Source organism: Leptonotus elevatus, chromosome 17, assembly GCF_054856555.1.
Source record: "Leptonotus elevatus isolate MCC_2025b chromosome 17, RoL_Lele_1.0, whole genome shotgun sequence".
In the NCBI taxonomy this organism is placed as follows: domain Eukaryota; kingdom Metazoa; phylum Chordata; class Actinopteri; order Syngnathiformes; family Syngnathidae; genus Leptonotus; species Leptonotus elevatus.
The window spans coordinates 7,622,459-7,644,083 of NC_141255.1; the positions used below are offsets into that span (position 1 = coordinate 7,622,459).

The following is a 21,625-nucleotide window of genomic DNA, read 5'->3' on the forward strand; positions in this document are numbered from 1 at the left end:
GCAAGAAACGACCCAATTTAAAAACATTCAAAAAATTGGCTCATTTTGTTTAAAACAGCCCCCTAAAAATTGGGTCATTTTGTTTAAAACCCCCAAAATCATTTACCAGCATTTCCTAAAAATGTTAAATGAAATGCACTTCTACTTTAGTAGACAACAAAACTGTCCAAAATGGCAACCAGCTTCACCCTGCTCAAATTCAATCTTCAACCCAATCTGTTGGGCAAACGTAACCCAATCTGCACAAAATCCACAGCTACTCCTTTCTGAAAACCAATCCGCATACACTTGATAACTGAACTGAAAAAGCTCCCCGTGAGTTTGTGTGGCCGAGTTGCCCTTACCGGAGCCCCACAGCTGCAAGCACTGCTGCTCGTGGGTCAGACACATGCCGTTGTAGCAGTAGGCCCGTCCGTACTGGCACGAGGAGCCGTCCAGCAGGTAGACGTTGGCGGGACAGTAAGGCGACGCGCCCGTGCAGTACTCGGGGAGGTCGCAGGCCCCGGCCGGGCCCCGGCACATGCTACCGGCTTGTTTCAACTGGCATGAGAAGCAGAAAGATTTCTTGTGGACTTTTGAATTGCTCGTATCAGAAATCCGATTTTTATTTTAAGGCCTCGTCGCCGAGAGAGAGAGAAAACTTCCTCATTTTGTCACTCGTGTCAGGTGAAAAGTTGACTGAGCTTGTCTTTGCGATATCAGAATATACGCATTTGAAGGAAGCGATGAGAGCAGAGATGAGATGCCGTTTGAGGATGTGTGTGCGTGTGTGTGCGCGCGCGCGCGTGTGTGTGTGCTTGCACTACCTTACAACCTTGGCAACACACTCCGTGGGCACATTGAGCCCCTTGCTTCAGGGTGCAATTGTTGGCATTGCAACAGTCATTGGTACATTCCTGCAAGCAAACAAGAGTCAGCTGTTATTTCTTAACTCCGTGGGCTATATGCTGGACATTTGTGCCCCCCCCCCCTTAAAAAAAAACTGTTTTAGTGTATTTATTTCAAATGGAATAAAACGTTCTCAGGGTGGATTTTTGTCTGATTTGGTCATTTCTGACTTCCGCTCTTCTCAATAACATCCTGTTTTTACCACAAGGGAGCATTTTTGTGTTTCTGAAAGCTGTTTAATGGCTTACTGCACTCCAACGGAGCAAATTAATTAGGCAATTTTGATTTTAAGAAGTATCCTCTGCTTTGGAAGCCCATTCTTGTCAGTAAAAGTAATTTATTTAAGATTGAAAATACCTTTTCCACCCGTGGGGGGGGGGGGGGGGGAAACAATCTCAGACCACATGACCATCCATAGATAAGCAACATTACATATAGACCATGTCTCACTTGACAGGTATTGTTTACTTATACTTGTCAAAAAATGTGTTCAAAAATAATGAGAGTTAAGCGATAATAGGCCCTCCCATTAAAAAAATTGTTTTCCCCTCCATGGGATATGAATAAAGCAGCAAAATCCACCTGTTTTCATCCATCTCAGCGGGCGGCCATTTTGCCACCTGCTGTCGACTGAAAATGACATCGCAGTTGCTCAGGGCTCCGGTAACGACCAATCACGGCTCAGCTAGCGAATGCCACGGGACCAAAGTCAGAAAAGAGGTGAGCCGTGATTGGTCGTTACCGGAGCAACTATGATGTCATTTTCAGTTGACAGCAGGTGGCAAAATGGCCGCCGCCATCAGATGGATAAAAACGGGTACACAATGTTTAGACTATTGAGGGCGCATAGAACATATTTATGAAAGGAGAAATTGCGGGTTAAGAAGTGGAAGCTCCCTCTGCTGACTGTAGACATGACAGAGATAAGCTTTAAGTGGTGGCAATGGCAAATAAACTCCGTAAGGGTTCAACTGGAGACGCTTTACGGTGTCAATTCTGCGGCAAAACGATTAAAAGTTGACAAAATGTTGGCGAGGAGCGAGGGGTAGGGCGGCGAGTATAAAAATAAAAACGCAGAGTTGCGACACGTTGCTGCTGTTGTGTCACGCTGCACGCTCGACACACACACGCACACACACTGCATCCGCTGTTGCCATGGCGCCCTCTGTAGAGCCCGCCGCTCTGCTCCTCCAAACAAATGTGAGAGTCGATTCAAGCACGGGGGAGCAGGGCAAATTATCCTGGCGTGACAGAACGAAGACGGGATTATGAGCGATGACAACAACAACAACATGCGCTTGTGTGCTCTGACAGTCGCTTGACAAATAACCAATGATTGAATTATCATTGCATAAAGCAATGTGCCAAGTCATCAAAATTGGTATTGTATCTAACTGATAGTAAAAACATTTTACTTTTGTACTGTACTTTTTTTTTACTTTAAGCATCAGTACCTCACAGCCACCAATTTGCTCCGCCGCTTTCACATTACACAGCAAATATTTTGTCCACGTTTGAGGAAACGTTGGACAATCCCTCGTGGCAAAAATAAATAAATAAATAAAGCCCGTTGACGCACCTTGTTAATCAATCACTGAAGGGCCGAACTAAAAGAAGAAAAGGCGACATTGCTCACATCCGGTTCGCCACAGTCGCACTCCTCTCCATCTTCCACGAAGCCGTTGCCGCACCGTTTCCCCCCCACGAGGTCCTTCATGTTGGGCATGTTGTAGAGACACATGCCGCCTCCCTTCTGGAAGTAGCTGTCAAGGTCACGCTTGCTGCACTGGCTGAACACCCTCGGAAACGGATGCCTGGGAGGAAGTCACGGACGGTCGATCACAGGGAGGGCAAGCGAGTGGCCCAGACTTTCACCGCGAGGGGGGGGGTGACGGAAGGCGGGGCCTCACCCGGTGGCGGCGGCCATGACGCAGCCTCCCTGGTCGGCCGTGGCCTCCACGCAGCAGCCGTCGTGATCGTGACTCATCCCGAAGTTGTGGCCGATCTCGTGGGCCATGGTGGCCGCGGCGCCGATGGAGAGCTCAGAGTGGTCCTGGGCGGTCCCAATAAACACAGGTAGGGCAAAAATAGCCCAATTATGGAACAGAGTAAAACAATGGTCTATTTTTTTAAACCCGTGCAGGGGACCGACTGCTATTTGGGTCAATTTGTTGTTGTTGGTGTTTTGGCACAAAACAACCCTAAAAAATGTTCTGTTTTTCACAACACAAAAAATTGCCCCCCAAAATAGATTGCTTTGTACAAAAATAACCCCCCAAATTGGACTGTTTTGTACAAAAACAACCCAGTTATTGGTCAAAAAGGGACCCAATGCTACTTGGGTCAATTTGACTTTTTTCTTTTGACCACTCAACTAAAAACTTTTTTGGGGGGTTGTTTGATCCAACTTTTTGTATTCCTGCACATAAAAAATAAACTCCTAAATTGGATTGTGTTGTACAAAAATAACCCAATTGTGGGTAAAAATAAAATAACCTGACCAACCACTACTTAGGTCAATTTGACCTGACTTTTGTCTTTTTTCACACAACATAAAATGTTTGGGTTGTCTTGACCTCACTTTTTATTTTAAAGATGTATTGTTTTGCATAAAAATGACCCCCCAAAATTGGATTATTTTGCACAAAAAATTGTATTGTGCTGTACAAAAAGAACCCAATTATGGGTTAAAAAGGGATCGACCGCTACTTGGGTCAATTTGACAATAACATTTTCTTGACTCCAACGTATTTTTTTGTGGTCAAAAAAAGAAAAAACAATAAAACATTTTATTATTGTTGTGTTCAAAAAGAACTCCCAAAATTGGATTGTGTTGTACAAAAATAACCCAATAATGAGGGAAAAAAGGGACCGACTGCTACTTGGGTAAATTTGACTCGACTTTTCGTTTTTGTTTGTTTCTTTATTTGTTTTTTTGGACAACAATGTAATTAAACAACTCAAAAATGTATTGTTTGGTACAAAAATAACCCCAAAAAAAAGTGTTATACAATATTATCAAATTATGGGGTAAAAGGGGACCGACCGCGACTTGTGTCATTTGGTGGTTGTTGTTGTTTTTTGACAACAAAATCAATACTTTTTTGGGAGTTGCTTTGACCTAACCTAAAAAAAAAAAAATGTTTTGTACAAAAGTAACAAAAATAAAACATGATTGTACAAAACTTGATGTCCAAAAATAATCAAATGATGACTCAAAAAGGGGATACAAAACCGTTTGTATTTTTCTTCTTTCGTACAAAACAACCCAATTACTTTTTGCACAAAACCTTTGTACTAAAAGAAGAAAAAAAAAAGATCAAATTGACCCAAGCATCAGTTGGTCATGTAAACAGCTTTCATGTTGATCAGTGAGGCAGAAGGAGGAGAAAAGGCATTGCCACATACCACATTGATCCCTCCGGAGTTCTCCAGACTGCACATGCCCTCCAGCGGTGCCATCCCTATCGTTGTCCCCTTGAAGATCACGCCGCTGCGAGAGAGGCACGCACGTAAACATCACTCAACCGCCTCCTCCTCCCTGTTGATTTAGTGACTTCACAGTGGATGCACATCGATCGCTGACGCCAGGAGGAAGAGGACACTCAGACAACCTCCATCCACCTTCTCAAACTCAAGTGTTGGGCTCAACTTTTATGCTAAGTTCACAGAACTTTGAAGAAACTAAACAGCGACTCAAATAATATACCTTAGGCCCCCGCTCCACTGACTGACAACTCACGTGAGCAGTTGCGCGTTGTCGTGCTTCTTGCGGGATTTCAACTTCTGTCTCCACTGGAGGAAAGACCAGAGTGTGGCGTTGGGTTCCTCTGTAACAATGCATTGGTCCCGCTCGGTCCAGACCTCCAGACCAATAAGAGGCACGCGGATGTTCAGAGCCCTGTAGAACTGAAGCCGAAGAGTTCCCGTCGATCGTGTGGTAAATTCCTCGACGCAAGTGCGGCTTACCTTGTCCACGTAATTGGCAATTTCCATGATCCTCGTCTTGATTTTCTCATAGTCTCTATTCTGTCGTTTAAACTGCAGTAAAGGAAAGACAGCCGAGCATCAGCGGCAATAATGAGGTCAAACAGTTTAGATGTAGAACAATGGAACCCAATCAGTCCTGCTTTCACCCGTGGCCGTCATTGTAATTATACGGGGCTGGGACTGCACTTTTGCAGGAAAAGTCTTCGTGAAACAGGCGGAGATTTTTAACTCATTCGCTCCCAGCCATTTTCACTGAAGCAATCCCCTTTGCTCCCGGCTGTATTACTGGATTTGGAGTGATTTTGCAAGGCCCACAGAATATTGTGTTGTATTGCTATAAAATATGGAAGCGAAGATTAGAGTCTCTTCTTTCATCAGAAAGAAAAGTATATTTCTATCTGTTTCCGTTTTGCAGCAATTAGCATTAGAATGTAGCTAAGTTTCCGCATTATTCACAAATCTGTTTAGAATTGTGAGTAAATGAGCTTTTTTTCCAACATGGCCCTGGTTGATCGCTTTTGCTCTGCTGCCACCTACTGGCCGTTTGTGTAATAACTACCATTGCTTCAACTGTTCTGTGAATCTGAGAGGCTGCATCAAAGCCTTCTGTATGCTTTAGCATAAAAAAATAAAACATATAAATATGTCTTTGGGACACTTAAAATCTTTAAAATAGAACACATTTATACGTTTTTGGGAGCAAATGAGTTAAAGTGACGTTTATGAAGACAGGAGTCACATTTTCAGATTAATGTATTGCTTGTGTTTGTTAAAAAAAAAAAAGGGAGAAGAGGACCTTGAAAAGATAATCACATATTAAAAACAAAATCGCAATAAAATTATTTTTCAAAATCCTTCAGCCCTAATTGGAAGCTGAATATCCCAAACTTGTTGTGAGTAGTGCAAATAAGCGCGCCATTAGCTCCTGGTTGAGACGATGGATGGCGGCGTAGCTTACCAGCGTGTTGTCAGCCACAATGTAGAGCTCCATGTACTTAGTGGTGCCCCACGTGTTTCTTTTCACCTGGAATTAAAAGGGGGATAGGAAGATGACGAATGCACACGTTATTCACTCGCGTGAAATAGACTTGAAATCTTTGGACGGCACTTGTCGATTTTCAGTTTCAGGTCACAAGTCATAAACTAAGCTACTGGGATGAAAATAAATAACCTCCGTTGTTGAATGTGTGATAACCTTATGTTAGGGCTAAACAATTAATTGCATTCAAATCGACATTGCAATGCAGCAGAATGCAATTTTCAAATCGCAAAGGCGGCAATTAAAAAAAAAAGAAGCTTAATTTCAGCCCATAGGCTTTATTTTGTTTTTATTTATTTATATAGTGTCATCAATTAATTGCTTAAGAGGTGCAGTCCACGATTACATATCATTGTTTCGTGATTAAAAGCCTACATTTGCTTGTGTTTGTTTGAAAAAAATATTGTGTATTAAATTGCAATACTGAGAGGGAAAAAGCGACTTTTGAATACCGTTTTTTTTAAATGTAACATGGTTTCATGATTGCGTACATGGTTCGCTGTTTCTTTTGATTTGGAAAGAAGCAAACAAAAGCCAAGGTGGCGTCAGTTTTGCACTCCAAACCAGGATGGTTAATGGGTAGCCGGCGCCGGGAAAATGGAGAGCCAGGGGAATAAGGAAGATAAAGAAATGGATGGTGCCCCAGTGGAGCGCTAAGAGCGCTTCAGCTAATGATGTGAACCCTTTAAAGTGATTGATGATATAAATATGGGGGAATAAATTAGAAAGAAAATACACAAAGCATTCAAGACAAATGATGGCGAAGGATACCGAGGAGAAGTGGAGCTAAGCAAGCTACATTCAATTAATCTTCCTTTGTGAAGACACATCAAATAGTTGGAAGCACCACCCTGAGAGCTATTCAAGACGGTTTACATCCAGCTAAGAAAAGACGTCCGCATCCATCTAAGAAAATGTACTCAAAGGAAAAGTGATAACCTAATGACTATGCCTGGATCCATTTTTGTTTTGCTTTTTGCACTCACCCTTAAATGATGTGGTCTGAGGAAGTCAGAGATGTGGTTGGAGAATGCAACGTGATGGCCTTGGCCGCAGTCTCCGCCTTTAAATTCCAGTTGTTCGGCGGGCAGCAAGGAATGGCGGTGGGGAGGACCCGCGCTGACCATTGGCTCCAGGTAGTAAGTGTTGTTAAAATCCAAAGATATCAGGCCCCTGGGTCAAAGGTAATGACAAGCGTGTTCAACTTCATTTGGTTGAACTTGAGGACAGACAAACTATGTTCGGTATCAACCCTAATTTGACCGCTAGCTTAATGCTAACATAATGTGAAACGCCATAGACGGGCTAACAAAAGGGTTTTTTCCACCGCCGGAACTTTTGGAGAACTTTTCAATTTACCTTGGCGAAATTCAGTTTGCGCGTTTTGCCACCAACATAAATTTACGGGGGAATTAAATTCCCCAGGGGACATCCGAGTACTATCTCAGCAGCAGGGTCTTGCTGAGCCAAGCTGGAACTTTGAGGGGACGGGGCTGCACTTATGGAGGACCAAAACTGCCAAAATTAAAAAATAAATGACTAAATAAATAAATAAATGACTAAAAGTGAAAATAAAAACGGATACAAATTTTTTTTTTCAAAAATTAAATAAAAATAAATAAATATAAAAAAATACATATATGCATAAATAAATAAATACAAGTAAAAAAAATGAGATTCAGAAAATAAAAATAAAAATAAATGTCGAAATAAATACAAAAATACATATATAAATAGAATTAAATATCAATCAATAAATAATATTTCGTCCTGGCAGAGCATCTGCAGCATGAAATAAATGTGAGAGCAGAGTGTTTTTTATCTATTGATCGATATTTAATTCTATTTGTATATTTATTTGTATATTTATTTTTGTATTTATTTTGACATTAATTTTTTGAATCTGGTTTTTTATTTATTTATTTATGCATATGTTTTTTTATTTATTTTATTTCCATTTATATTTATTTTTTGAAAATAATTTTTTTCATCCGTTTTTATTTGCACTTTTAGTCATTTATTTCTTTATTTAGTCATTCGGGGGGTTGTTTTTACATCGGCTGTGCTCATGAAACTCATACGTCATCAAACTCATTTGAATGAATTACCGAGAACTCTAAGACGCTGTGGAAACACAAATGATAAATTCCCTGCGGAACTTTAACAACCAAGAACTTCCTTTACCCAGAACTCAAAGATCCTGGGCTTGTTGGTGGAAAAGCAGCTATTGATAGTTAGGTGGTTATTGGTGTAAAAACTAGTGTTGACCCATGATGTATTTTTCAAGACCGATTCAGAATCAGATATTTGGCATAATAAAATTCTGATAACCAATTAATCAGCCAATTAATTCATAGAATATAAAATGAATAAAGTAGATTATTTTTTGATCCCTTAACGCTTGAGATGTGAGCATTTTGTGACAGTTTTACAATATGTGTTCACAACAGAGAAAAATCTGTAAAAATTTGCTGATTTTTGTGGGGGGGTGTCAAATGTCTTTGTCTTAGCCGACGAATCGGTCGGGCGCGAGTAAAAAGTTTGAGAAGTACTTGGTTAAGAGGATCAAATGAGTCAAGGACGAATGTCTGTCAGGATTAATGAGGATCTTCTGCAAAAGTGGGAATAATCACACAGACTGTACCTGTGCCGGGAACACAAGCCAATTTGCATGCACATCAGTCGGGACATGAATCACATCTCTTTTCCTTGTTGAAATATTAACAAAGGTGAAACTGTACGAGACCCTAAAGAGCTAGCGGTGGCTGTGCAGTAAATGTCTTAAAAAAAAAAAAGCCAAGAGTGTTTGGATGTTGTCCACACCTGACACCTGAGCACGTGCTGATGGCCACCCAGGAATTCGGATGTCCTCTTACGCTGCCGTGATAGAAACAGTGATCCTAGAAGAAAACGCAAACAAAACCATTTCGTGAATACATGGCTTGACAAACGACACGGAATTAGCAACGTACGTTGATCAGTATCACCATATGTTTAATTATCATGAAAGTGCTTGTTAAGTTAGCGTGCTACGCTATTGGAATTCTCCATTTGAGTTACAAGTGACATCAAAGTCAAAGCAAAGAGGGCTGCTGGGAATCCTTGTTTAAGTATAAAAGAATCACAGTATCTCACGATGTCAAAAGCAGCCATTTTGGCCTTATTACCAGCTGCTAATGTTAAAAGGAGACTTTATCGCCACCAGGTTTAAATTATGCAAGCAGGTTGGATGTTTTTTGTTTTTTTAAACCATCCCAAATTGTCAGTTCATCAGAGCGTGAAATGAGCTCTTTCATTCCAGCTCGGTTATAGCGGACATACAAATTAATTGTCAGTGAGGGGAAGTGGGGGGGGGGGGGGCACCTCCCACCCAACATCCAGCAATTAACTACTACCAGGGTGTGAGTTGAATGCAGGGGCTCTCATGTGTGGTGTGGTGTCCAAATGGAGATGCATTTTTGCAGCCTCGCATATTTCATTACGAGGGATGAACAATTAATTAAATTGAAATCTGCTGAATTGTTTTTGTGTCAGTTTTTAAACGTAAACCTAACCTATAAAACCCAAATCACAATCACATGGAGGAGAAAAATCGCAAAATGGATTATTCTTCAAAATCTTCCAGTCCTATTCAGGACCGTGGATGTAAAAAAAAAGAAAAAGAAAAAAAAAGCAGCTATCTATAAGGGGGCTGTGACATTTTACCGCCGGTGCATTTGGATGCTGCTGCATTTATGAAATTACCTTACGCTGTAATTGCTTTTGGAAAGACAAACCTCACAAGTCCTAATCGAATGAGTGTCTCGCCCAAATCAGTTTAGTGTTGAAGGGAAAGTGGAGAATATGAAATCTTCTGCCATGTAAGCAGAACATCACTCTGTCATTTTTTGGATTGCTCTCCGCTTTAAGGTGGTTCCAGGCAGGCTTCTGTGAAAAGTCTTACTGTACACTAAAGCCCTTTGTCTGGTGTTTGGCTACACATTAGCTTAGCAACTAGCATTGGCTTCATCTGTTGCATGCTTATAGGCTATTTCTTGTCCGCCTCTAGTGAACGATGCTTTTTATAAGTGTAGCTTATTTGCCGCCGTGGAGGCCAGGATTAGTTACAGAGAGAATTTAAATACATTCAAATGTTCTTGTGGGTTAATATATTCTCTCAAGTGCTAGAGATTATGCGAAAAAATGGCAAGTCTAATTTATGCACTGCAGACATAATAAAAATGATTAAAAAGTTATGAATAAACTTTGTTATTTTCGCAAGTTTTGGTATCATGTGGGACAAAAAAAGTGCTTTTTTCACTCATACCATAGCATTATGGGAAAATATGCTACGTTTGTAGCATTTAGCCTACAACTGCTTTGTTGTTTAATACGTACGTCTGTGTCAGTATCGGTCAAAAATGTTGACTCCACATTGGTAGTTCCACGCTTCCGTACCACGCCATATAGCAAAGCAGTTAGCTTAGCAAGTTAGCATTCATTACACTTACAGTGTAATTCCTACTAGTCACGGTCACCGGCTGCCCATCACCTGTGTAGTAGGTCTCGGTGAAGTACGGACCCAAAAGTTCACTAAAAGAGAAGAAGAAATCCATTACAATCAAAACACAGGCCTTACTTTAACTACGATAGTCAGATAGAGACGCTTTGCAAATGCTGCGAACATCACATGTTGGTGACTTGCAAGGATGGACTGAAACACTGTGTTGTCTCGGACCGTGCCCGCTGGAATCAACTGGCAGCCAGTTTGTGATCGCTTGTCACATGCTGAATATTAAATATAGCAAGTCGCTCCGCTTTACTGACAGTTTTTGCCAGCAGTCGTTACGGAGAAAACACATCCATCACCACCAAAGGCTCGGACGCATTAGCATGAGTCCATTCTAAAATCGACACCTACTGTGGCTTTGATTAAAGTCAGAAATAAAATGGGCTGAAGAGGGTCAAATAAAGCGCAGTAAAATTTCGGTGTGGAGCCAGAAGGAAAAAAATAGCATGTTTTCTTTCCATGGGCAACATTAAATTGTTACTTTTTGTTGTGCGTTGTAGCATGACATTGAAAAAAAAATCATCTATGTTCTGTGGTAAAAAAAAAAAAAGAATAGAAATCAATGGCTTGGCTATAGTTAATGTGATTGCATAGTATTCCCTGCTTCTCCAGGAGACATCTGGAAAAACAGACCGAGCATTTGTGCTCCCTCGAAAGATAGCAATTACACACTGCAGACAATCAAACACACAATTGCTGCTTTATGGAAGACAAAAAAATGATTATACACAAAAAAGAAACATTGTTTTTCACATTAACACATTACAACATAAAATGTTTAAATGCCAAAAAAGCATTAAAAAACAACAACTGTCTGTCTCTCTATTGTAAAAAAGAAAAAGAAAAAAAAGAAAAGGTTATTGGAAGTTTAAGGTGCCAAATACCAAAATTGGCCTAACATTTTTTTATTTTTTTTTAATACAGCGGATATAAAAAAAAGTCTACACACCCCTCCTCAAATGGCAGTTTTTTTTGTGCTATGTGAAAAGAGACTAAAACGTCTTCCACCAATAATATGACCTACAACTTGTAGAACTCAAACAACTGGTTGCGCAAGTGCGCACACTCAATTTCAGTTGTTCTAGTAGGCTTTTCCCTGACATGTTTTGTCCCCAAGCATTCGTTCACAATTGCCGATTCAAGGCACATTATTGGTCTTGTGCACACTTGCATTCCGACCATGGGAGCGGATTTGCATGCAAAAGCATCCGCCAAGTGAAGGGAAGAAACGCAAAAAAAAAAAAAAGAAGCTCCCAGACAAACACTTTGAGAGCTTAAATAAGTCATTCGTGGGAGAAAAAAAAATAAATAAATAAAAAAAACACGTCTCTTGCTGTGTGCAGTTTTTATCACTTTAAATGCCTCTGGAGAAGTGAGAAAGTGAGCGAGGTGCCATTTGCTGTGGCCAGATATTGGAAACTTAAAAAGGAGTGGGGGGGGGGGGGGGGGCGTTGCGAAATGAAAGATGGCAAGCAGACCCCTGCAGGACGGCGCACCGCTCGCGGCCCGTCTCGACCGATCGCTTTCAGAAGGTCACATTGTGAGCGATGAGGCCCACCTGCTCTTTAAGCGAGACCACGAAGGAGACGCGCGGCATCAAGTCGGCCACTTCCTGAACTTGGCAGGAAACGCGAGGGTTCGACCGCAGCACCTGTTCTCAGTCTTCAACGGAATCCTGCTGCCGCGCACGACTTGCTCTCCGCCACTTCATGCAAGTCTTTTCAAGTACAGTGATATCTTGACTTTAGGGTCCCCAAAGAGTTTTTCAACTCACACTAAAGTTTACTGTAAAACCGAACATCAAAGAATGACACATTTTGCAATTCACGTTTTTGTTAATATGCAATCATCTTATTTAACGTCACTTGCCTATCTTAACTCGTTTGGTAGGAAATAAAATCCAAGACAATGAGGCCAAAATCGAGATCGATGAAACTTTTGAAAAAAACAACAATACATTTCTCATTTAACAATGTTATTAACAGAGATATAATGATTAATTGATTGATCGACAAGCACTTGATTCTAAAACGAATGGATAAACATTTGGCTAATCAACTGATCGTTTAGAGACCTTGTTTAATTTGGAATTTCAGCCTCTCGACAGTAAATCTCCGATTTCTATAGTCTTCAATGAAAGCGGGCTGCCTATATTTTGTCTGTGTTTTTTATTTTTTTCGAAAATAAGGCATCTGCAATTATCTGCTTTTATTTTGGAAAACAGTGATTGACATTGCTGCCGATTTACCGATGCTACAAACCAAACCTGAAACTGAATCATAATTAATTTATGCTTGTGCATTTTCTACACTGGCAAGTAAAAAAAAAAAAAAAGTCCTGTTATTGAATGAAGGGATGAAAATTAAAACACGTTTTTCTTAAAATTTACGGAAGAGGATTAGGGCCAGTGAAGAGAGAGGAAAAAAAGTTTGGCAGGATTCTGACTTCATTCTCAGAATTCTGACTTTAAAGTGAGAATTTTGAGAATAAAGTCAGAATCCTGCCAAACTTTTTTCTTTTCTTTTTTCTGAGAATAAAGTCAGAATTTTGACTTTAAAGTGAGAATTCTAAGAATAAAGTGAGAATCCTGCCAAACTTTTTTTCCCTCTCTCTTCACTGGCCCTAATCCTCTTCCGTACAAAATAATTGATTATTTAAGTAATCGTTAGTTGCAGCTCTAGTTATTTTTTAAAAATAATGATATTCATTCATTTGAAAGCACTGATCATGTTAAGGATTTCTCACAATAATTAGGAAACAAATACATATAAATATGTATCACTGAATTTCTACAAATCTGTTCACATTTCCAAATGATAAATTCGATAACATTTCTAGGAAATTACGATGTCCTATCACTGATCACTTCCATTCATTTTGATCAAGAAAGTTGATTTGAATCACGAGTTTGGTAACGGTACTAATAAACGTGCACGTCAAGGTACGGTCGGGTATTATCCGCCCCTCCCGAGAGGACCGACATCCTGCAAGCCGAAAACTCATCAGCATTTTTCTTCTTTTTTTTTCCCTGCACCGCTGTTGACTTGGAGCTGCCAGTCATCATCACAGCCATGTCACCCAGAGCCGGAATAGACTCCGATAAGAAGAACAAAGCATGTATTTGATTTGAAATCACAAAGTGGAAACACAGAGCGGCTGACGCTGAGTTCAAACAAATAATTTCCTTGGGTTTGAAAAAGAAATCAATGGGGAAAAGTGGGCTGCTAAAACAGACTGATGCCATTCCATGACGCTATCTCGATTCTCGCGGGAGTCCAAATTCCCACCTGGTCATGTTGGGTGTCAACGCGTTAGGCTTAAGTCAGCACATTATCTAGGACGCATTTCCCTGTTGGGGAAAAAGAAGAGCTTTGACTTTCTTCTGATGGTCTTGATAGAAGACTGTAGGCAAAAAATAATAATAATGATAATCCAACATATTCGGGTCGAAATGGTTGGTTGGGGGTTGCAGTCATTTCCACGATAAGGAAGGGGATTGAAGAAAAGCGAGATACGTTCGACATTATTCGTCACCCTCTCGTCCTTTTGTGCCGTTTGGACCCGGAGACCAGCTCTCTCCGATTACGCAAATACCAGACTGTGACTCACACACTCGCTATTCAAACATTCCACGACATGTGTGTGGTCGCTGATCCAGCCTTCTCCGGAATGTCCGGGAGGCATGCAACAACTCCGACGGCACACTTTTATTGTCGTACCAGTCTCATGGTATTGAATTTCAAAAAAAAAAATGTGTGGCCAACCAACCACTACATTGATTGTGAAGTCCATTTGCTCCGTTTACAGTGTTTTGCATTACGTGTTAGTCGTAAAGTCTATTTTTTACACTACATTTAGGAGATAAGGGTTGACAGATCCATTCATTGTTTATGACATAATGACATAATATATATATATATATATATATTAGGGCTGTGAATTGCCTAGTACCTGTCAGTTCGATTCGCATCACGATTCATAGGTCACGATTTGATTCGATTAATCCCGATATGAATCTGTAAATGAATGATCGCGATTTTTTTTTTGTTTAAACTCAAATTTAGAAAATACTAATCAGTAAACTTGTACATGTACACTGTCAGATTTGAATGGAAATGTATTTATTTATCTGAAAGTTCAGGTTGCAGTCTGTTTCATGTTTGAACAGCACTGAAATAAAATATTAAGGCTTAATGTTCCATTAATATAACATGCTTCTATGCTTAATGTGTAAATCCTAACCCTAAGTAAGACGTTTTGTTGAATATTCCCATAAAAATTTGATGTTTAAAAATCGATTCGGCCGCATATTGAATCGATTCGAGAATTGTGCGCTGGAATATTGCGATATATTGCCGAATTGATTTTTTCTAACACCCCTAATATATATATATATATATATATACATATATATATATATGTTATGTTATGTTCATGTCAACACTAATGTCGTTTTGTTAATCCTCAACTTTACCTGGAAGTGACGATAAACAGCTTGAAGCAAGCATGCTTTGCCACTAATACCCCCCCCCCCCCCCCCATCACCCCCATCTGTTTGAAACCCACATTCCCATGTCCAAACTTGTGCACTACTAACACTGACTAACGATGATCAGCTCTTGTGTGAAGCGGCCGTGCCTTCTTCAATGAACGGCAACTTTTTTTTGTCCCACGGCTTCTTGTTTTTGCCGCTGACCTTCCGAAAAGCTACTCCCGCTACTCTACGCACGTCAATCTGTTTCCAAGCAACTGGAGCCTGCCGCATCCAGTTTGTTATGTTCATTTCAAACGACAAGATAGTGTTGCTTTTAAGTCAACATGATGCAAGGAGCTGTCTGCTTTCTTACAAATGCAGTCAACACCTCGGCTCACGGGCAACCCTGTTGTCAAACCAATCTTGTTTCGGTTCATTCAGGTGCAATGACTTACCATCATTTGTGGATTTTTTTGTTGCCAGGTAAAATTTGAAGTATCAACAAGCTTTAGACACCATCCGCTCAGCATCCCGTATCTCACTTTCAGAGCTGAATAAATTGCAGGGCCCGACCAAAATGGATGACCAAAATTCTGAAATTTTCAGATTTTTTTTTGATAACCGATTAATCGGCCAATTATTAAAACATAATGAGTAAAATAACTTATTTTTTTGTTCCATTAACAATGACATGAATTAAAGCCAATATGTCCTATATTAATTATATATTAACTTTACAATGGAGAGAACATTTGGCTGATTTTTTAAAAAAACTTTAAAAAATATATATATTAGTATTATTTTAAGAGGAGATACTTGAATATTTTAATGTCATTATCTTTGTATTAAGTTGTAATGTGTTAATGTGTAAAAAAAAATTAAAAAAAATAAAAACCTATCAGCAAAAATCAGCACAAAAAACCCCCGCTGATTTTTGCCGATTTTAAAAGAGTTAATAGCAGCCGATTAATTGTTCAGGCCCTACTAAATTGTGTTAAAAATGAAACTAGTCAGTCAAGGTACCACTTCACAGTTTTTCCTTTTCTCTAAATTTATCAAGATGACCTCCAAGAAAATAAAAACTGCAAAACGTGAGCCAAATTGTCTCACGTCTGAAACAAGGAAGGAAATAATTGCTGAACATTGTTTGCGATTCTGATCTCGTTACACAGTTTGCGAAATCTACCATGTGTGCTATTCTTGATAAAGCAAATAAAGTATTTCTATATAATTACAGTATTTCAACTTCAGTTTGAAACAGAGTTTAGGAACAAATTAAATTTGTGAAGCCGGTGTGACTTCAAAGAAGGCGGCGGTGTAAAGTGTGATATAATTCTTGATCCTTGGCCCCGGGGGTATTTTGACAAACAGGCATGTTTTTTAAAGCAACGAGGGAAAATGCATGAGGTCTCCTTATAAACCCAAAGTGAATAAAATCTTGGGATTTTTTTTTTGGGCCGCTCCAAGCGGCAAATGCGCTGGAACAAAACAACTCAAGGTTGTGCTTTCTCAAAAGACAGAAAGCAGACATTTATAGAGGCTAAGGAGGAAATTTGGGAAAGAAGTGCAATGGGAATACTCACTGGTTATGTTCTACTTGTAGCACCAGTTGGAGGTCACCGGAGGAGAGCACAATTTCCCCTCTAATTGGCTGTTCATCCTGTTGGATTTAAGAAGAGACATTTGGAGAGTCAGATCATTAAGTCGACGTTTCCTAGAGAGCTTTTCCACAACGGCACCTTCTGCTTCTTTCTATTCCGCATTTGGTCTCGAGCCACACTATGCGGCCGGAGTTTCAGGAATGAACAGTTTGTGGTGGATTTATGATTTATACTATGAATATAGGCATTTATATTGTACAAGGTTTTAGAGCGGGCGTCAATTACTCGAAATTGGCAGCAGAGCTCGCTCCCTGTTCTACTGTATTGCATTTTCTGAAGTCTTTGTTTCCATGCGCATGTCTTTATAGTTCCATTTGATTGATTTTGCATAAGGCGCGGCGCGCGTGCTGAAAAAAAAACGCTTTTCAAATCTTTCTTGTTTTTTTTCTCTTTCTCCCGGTCTTTGTGTTTCTGCTCCTCGTGACGTGAGCCAAGTTACGGCGAAAAAAGGTTTCATCTTCACCCTCACATGCCCACGCCTGACACGTGATGCACAAAGCTGCCTTTACCTCGTGTGGAGTGACTGGTGCTTTTTTTTCTTTTTCTTTTTTTCTTTTTTAATGTCATTGGGATTTCATTAGTTGAATGAGAAGATGAGAGATTGGATGCGGGGGATTTAGAAGGACGGAGAAGGAGATTTGTGTTGATGGCAGGAGACTCCAGCAGACAATGACAGAGATACAGGAAGAAAGGCATGTGTTGAAGTTTGGTATTCGGTTACTCTGCAACATTCCGACATCTTACCATTTACTCTCTCGAATGCGCTTTTTCCTTACGTGAGAGCTTGATAATAACAACTCGGAGTGACACTGGCATTTTCGGGGTGCATCGCGATAAGGGAGCGCCAGCCAGAATTTGTGATTGAAAAAGTGTGTGTGTGTGAGGGAAATACAAATGCTGAAACACATCAGATATCAATTTCCTTTCCTGGCGAAAGAGAAATGAAGTCTACGTGGAGCTATTTTACTTTTAAAGCAGATTCAAAGTTGAAGTTCAGAATATATTTGCCTCATCCAATATTTGTCATCTTCCCTGTCTGGCATAAGGAATATTACATCAAGGCATAAATTACTTGAGTAATCAATGGAATCATCGAGAAAAGAAAAGTCGGAACAGGAAGCTGTTGACCTCATGGAGCTAACAGCTAGCTCTACCCTTGTTTACTCTTGATATAATGCTGACGCATCGTCTGTAAGTGACTTTTAAGACACTATTACATGTGTAATGTAGATATAATGATGTATGTGTGAACTAAATGGTAGTTAGTGTTTGCTTACATGAAGTGGTAATCGCTAGCACGCTAATGCTAATCGCGAGTGCTAACCATTTAGCATATGCTAATTTGCTTGGCGTTGAAAGCATATGAATAGAAGATAATAAATTATAAGTACTTAATATCCATTTAACTCATTTTTTCCCCCTCCAATTTGCATTAAAAAAAAAGATATTTTTGAGCCTGTAGTGATCAGCTGAAAATGACTTTCCATCCTTGCTAATGTGTGTAAAAATCCCGTGAACGTGAGCCTGGCATCACCAAAAATACGACGATTGGAGGCTTAAAACTGTACACACCGGCGTCTCCAATTCTCTCCACCTTATCAGAGTGAAACTAGGCCAACGTATGGTAAAAGAAATGTCACTCTTCTCAGGTCCAATTTCTCCCGGTCAGTCAAGCGGTGTGGATAAGGACTGCGGAAAGTGGCATGGAGCTTTACTTGTGAGAAAGGAGCAGCACAAAGTGACAGGCCATTTGCTTTCAGGAATTCTGAGGATGAGTGAATTAGTCTATAGTTCTCCCCCTTATTATTCCCTTCCTGTGTTTAGCTCAAAAAAACAAAAAAAAAACAACGGCTGGATAAACATAATCATGATGAGGGTACAAACTAAAAAATCGGATCACGTGCAAGAAGGACATGTTCTGACCTTACAGTAAACACGCAGTTGCTAAGGAAACACGTTGGCCTTGGATGAAACAGGGATGAGAATGTAACAAACAATTACTGCAAATAACGATCTTTGAAGTCAAGTCGAGCTCATTTATATAGATTAATAAAATCGCAAGTCTCAAAGGTTGACAGATATTGACGACATCGAACCACAACGAGGTTTACGGACAAGATAATACTTTTCAGCAAACGTGCAAACGCGGGCAACAAATGCGCACTTCATTAACTGCTTCCATCGTGCCAGCTTCTTTTTGATGTTGCTCACCGTCAAGACATGCGGTCGTATTCAGGCTAATCACATGCACCCTGCAGCACCATGATCCACTCTACGAATACACATGGTGCCCCCCCCCCCCCCCTCTCCCCAATGGCAAACCATAGCCCTCATATTTACCACCATCTATCACAGGGGAATTCAGATATTGCGATTCAGTATTGAGGACCAAAAAACAGAATGTTCTTATTAAAGTGAGGTTGAGTTTCGCGTTCTTTGCAATATATTTCTCGTCCAACGGTTGGCCTCGGCCTGGTGAACAAAGAGAAACATTTTGAAGGGACGAGTGTTTACAAGCTACGATCTACAAGGCTTGAACACAAAGAAAGCGCCTTAACAATAGAGGGGAGAAGGAGTAATTTCTTCTTCTTCTTCTCAAGTGACACAGATTTCGTGATGCGTCGTCGGCGTACGGTGCAGGGAATCATTATTTGTCCTCTGCTGAATTGTCAAGTTTGCTCACAAAGAAATAAACAGTCACAAGAGCTGTCGAAAGACGTCAAGGACAATATTGGGTTTTAGCGGCAATTTTTCTGACGGTGGTCAAGGCACTTTGCGCTATTGCTGCTCACTCGCCCACCCTGGCTCCGGCTTCACAGGCAAGGTGCCGTCTTGGCCATTAGGAGCTACTTAAGATTGCGCGTATCACTCGAGGCGGGGATCAAGCCGGCGGATTAGAGGCCGGCTCGGCAACTCTCCCGAGCCCGCCAGCGGTGAGGGTAAATTTCAAAATCCAAACTTGGATGAGTGCGTATCATATATGATGCACCTTGGTATTTTTTTCATCCCTTCGTGTTCACCTCTTGACGCCGTAAGCGCCTCCACTCTTACTTGGGAGGGAGCGGCCGCAGGTGGCGGGGGGGGGCGGGGGGGGTGTAGTGATGGATTCTGAGAGGAGCTCCCCGGGGAACGCGGTCCCGGCAGGAGGTGATGAGACCTGATACGCTTAAGGAGGCAGGAGTCCTTATCTGAGTGGGGCAGGCTCAATTCCCAGATGGTAACGTTGAAGCACAAATACAGGTAACGATTGTTTTTATTTGATATAATGGTGCCTTACCAGCGCTCGGTGCTCCAACTTACTGTATGAGTCTTTCAGGATACGACCATCATTTGAGAAAGTATCTTATCTGTTCCATTTTCCTGTTTTGGGCGAATGATGACAACTGGATTCAAGCTCATAGAAAACCCCGAACGAGGTATGCGTGGGGTTGATTTGGCAAATAGAACAAGCAAAGTTCTGCGATACGTACTGCGATGAAGTCAAAGTAGTCGATAACGGCGCTAACTAGACTTGTTTTGTTTGCTGTTGTTTTTTTTGGGGGGGTCTCCACCTATTGCCGCCGCGCAAACCCGGCCGGAAACAAAAGTGTGGTCGAAATTTTTATTCAATACGTCGCCGCATTCCTTCTGGTTGCTTTATCTTCATTTGCTGTTGCGCATTCATGTTTTGAGCACTTTCATTCCTTTGGTAATTGTTTTTCCACTTTTTGCCAAAAGCAATTAAAAAAAAAACGGTGTCAGACATCCTTTCACATTTTCTAAATGCATACCTGACATAGCGAGAATACAGTTAGAAAAGAAAAAACGGCACCTCAATCTTGCTAAACAGAAAGAAAAAAAACAATATGATGTAAAGGAATTTTCAAAGGAAGTCTTGCTTTTTTTTCTTGCTTTTTTTTTAGAGGCTGCTGCAAAGGAATTTTTTTCCTACTTGCCCCAAAAAAGAAAAACCTGGAAGAGAGTTGGAGATACATAATAAATACAGCATGTTGAGGCCACAGACTGAATGGTAGAAGACCAGCAGGAAAGAGAGAGGGGGGGGCTTGTATGCACTCCTCCGAGCTTCATGTGCAGGCCATCTTAATGAGAGCCACATTTAGGTCAACATTGCTTGCCACAGACCCCCCCCCCTTTTTTTTTTCTCGCTGCTTCTCACAGGCCCCACCCACAGTGCACTTTTGGCCGTAAAACCCCCAAACAGCAAGTAGAAATATAAAAACGGGGAAAAGGAAAAAGTATTCTCGCGAAGGACACTTGTGAACTTTACACTCGAGACAGGAAAAATAAGCATGTTCACTTTTTTTTTGGGTCATTTCGAGACCAGCTTGAGGATGGACGAAACGATTCCATTTTTTTGCATTCTGTTTAGTTATGTTAATACAATTTGTTTGTCAAACAGTACGAGTGCTATTATTCTCCTTATTAAATAAATGTGTTGGCTCTCGGGATTGGATCGAGAGGTGGGCATGGCTCAATGGTCATACAGTTGTCTCCCAACCCGAAGATTGAGGATTCGATTCCTCGACCCTTGTAACCATGTCAAAGTGTCCTTGAGCAAGATACCGAACCCCTCAGTTGCTTGGTTAAGACCGCATCAGCCTGAGTTGCCAACAATTTATGCTATGTTATCGTTTTTTTTGTTTTTTTTAAAGCAAAAGTGACTGTTGTAGATCCAGATTCAGTATCGCCCAACAGTGCTAGCCGAATCCCAATGCGTCACCAGCTTGTACAAGCTAGATCCCGTCGGAAATTAGACACAAATCCAAATCCTTTAGGACGGAATACATTCTAATGTTTAATGCGCTCGACCTAATCCTGATTGGAAAGTCACAAGTCTCGGTCAGAAGAGAGAGTGGAAAAATGAAAAAAAAAAAAAAAAAAGCATATTTATAGTCACATGTGGAAGGTCCACACACTTTGAACCCTGAGCTCAGCTCACATTTTGGAAGGGTGGATTAAAACATTCGTCTTGTTTAGTTGATCATTTAGACCTTGCCCACGACTAAGCCTCCCACTGGCAAATG

General features: G+C 40.7%; 1 protein-coding gene across 1 annotated transcript in view; it reads right to left on the reverse strand.

Annotated features, from left to right (window-relative positions):
- adam19a (ADAM metallopeptidase domain 19a) overlaps nt 1–21,625 on the reverse strand; it is a 42,675-nt gene that overhangs the window by 6,973 nt on the left and 14,077 nt on the right. The window contains exons 3-14 of the mRNA XM_086058281.1: nt 16,524–16,600; nt 10,408–10,489; nt 8,741–8,817; nt 6,904–7,090; nt 5,837–5,902; nt 4,858–4,929; nt 4,631–4,797; nt 4,297–4,381; nt 2,799–2,941; nt 2,525–2,702; nt 807–896; nt 345–540 (exon numbers count right to left, since the gene is read on the reverse strand). Coding sequence (XP_085914407.1) covers nt 345–540; nt 807–896; nt 2,525–2,702; nt 2,799–2,941; nt 4,297–4,381; nt 4,631–4,797; nt 4,858–4,929; nt 5,837–5,902; nt 6,904–7,090; nt 8,741–8,817; nt 10,408–10,489; nt 16,524–16,600 — 1,420 coding nt within the window. The remainder of the gene's footprint in view (nt 1–344; nt 541–806; nt 897–2,524; nt 2,703–2,798; nt 2,942–4,296; nt 4,382–4,630; nt 4,798–4,857; nt 4,930–5,836; nt 5,903–6,903; nt 7,091–8,740; nt 8,818–10,407; nt 10,490–16,523; nt 16,601–21,625) is intronic.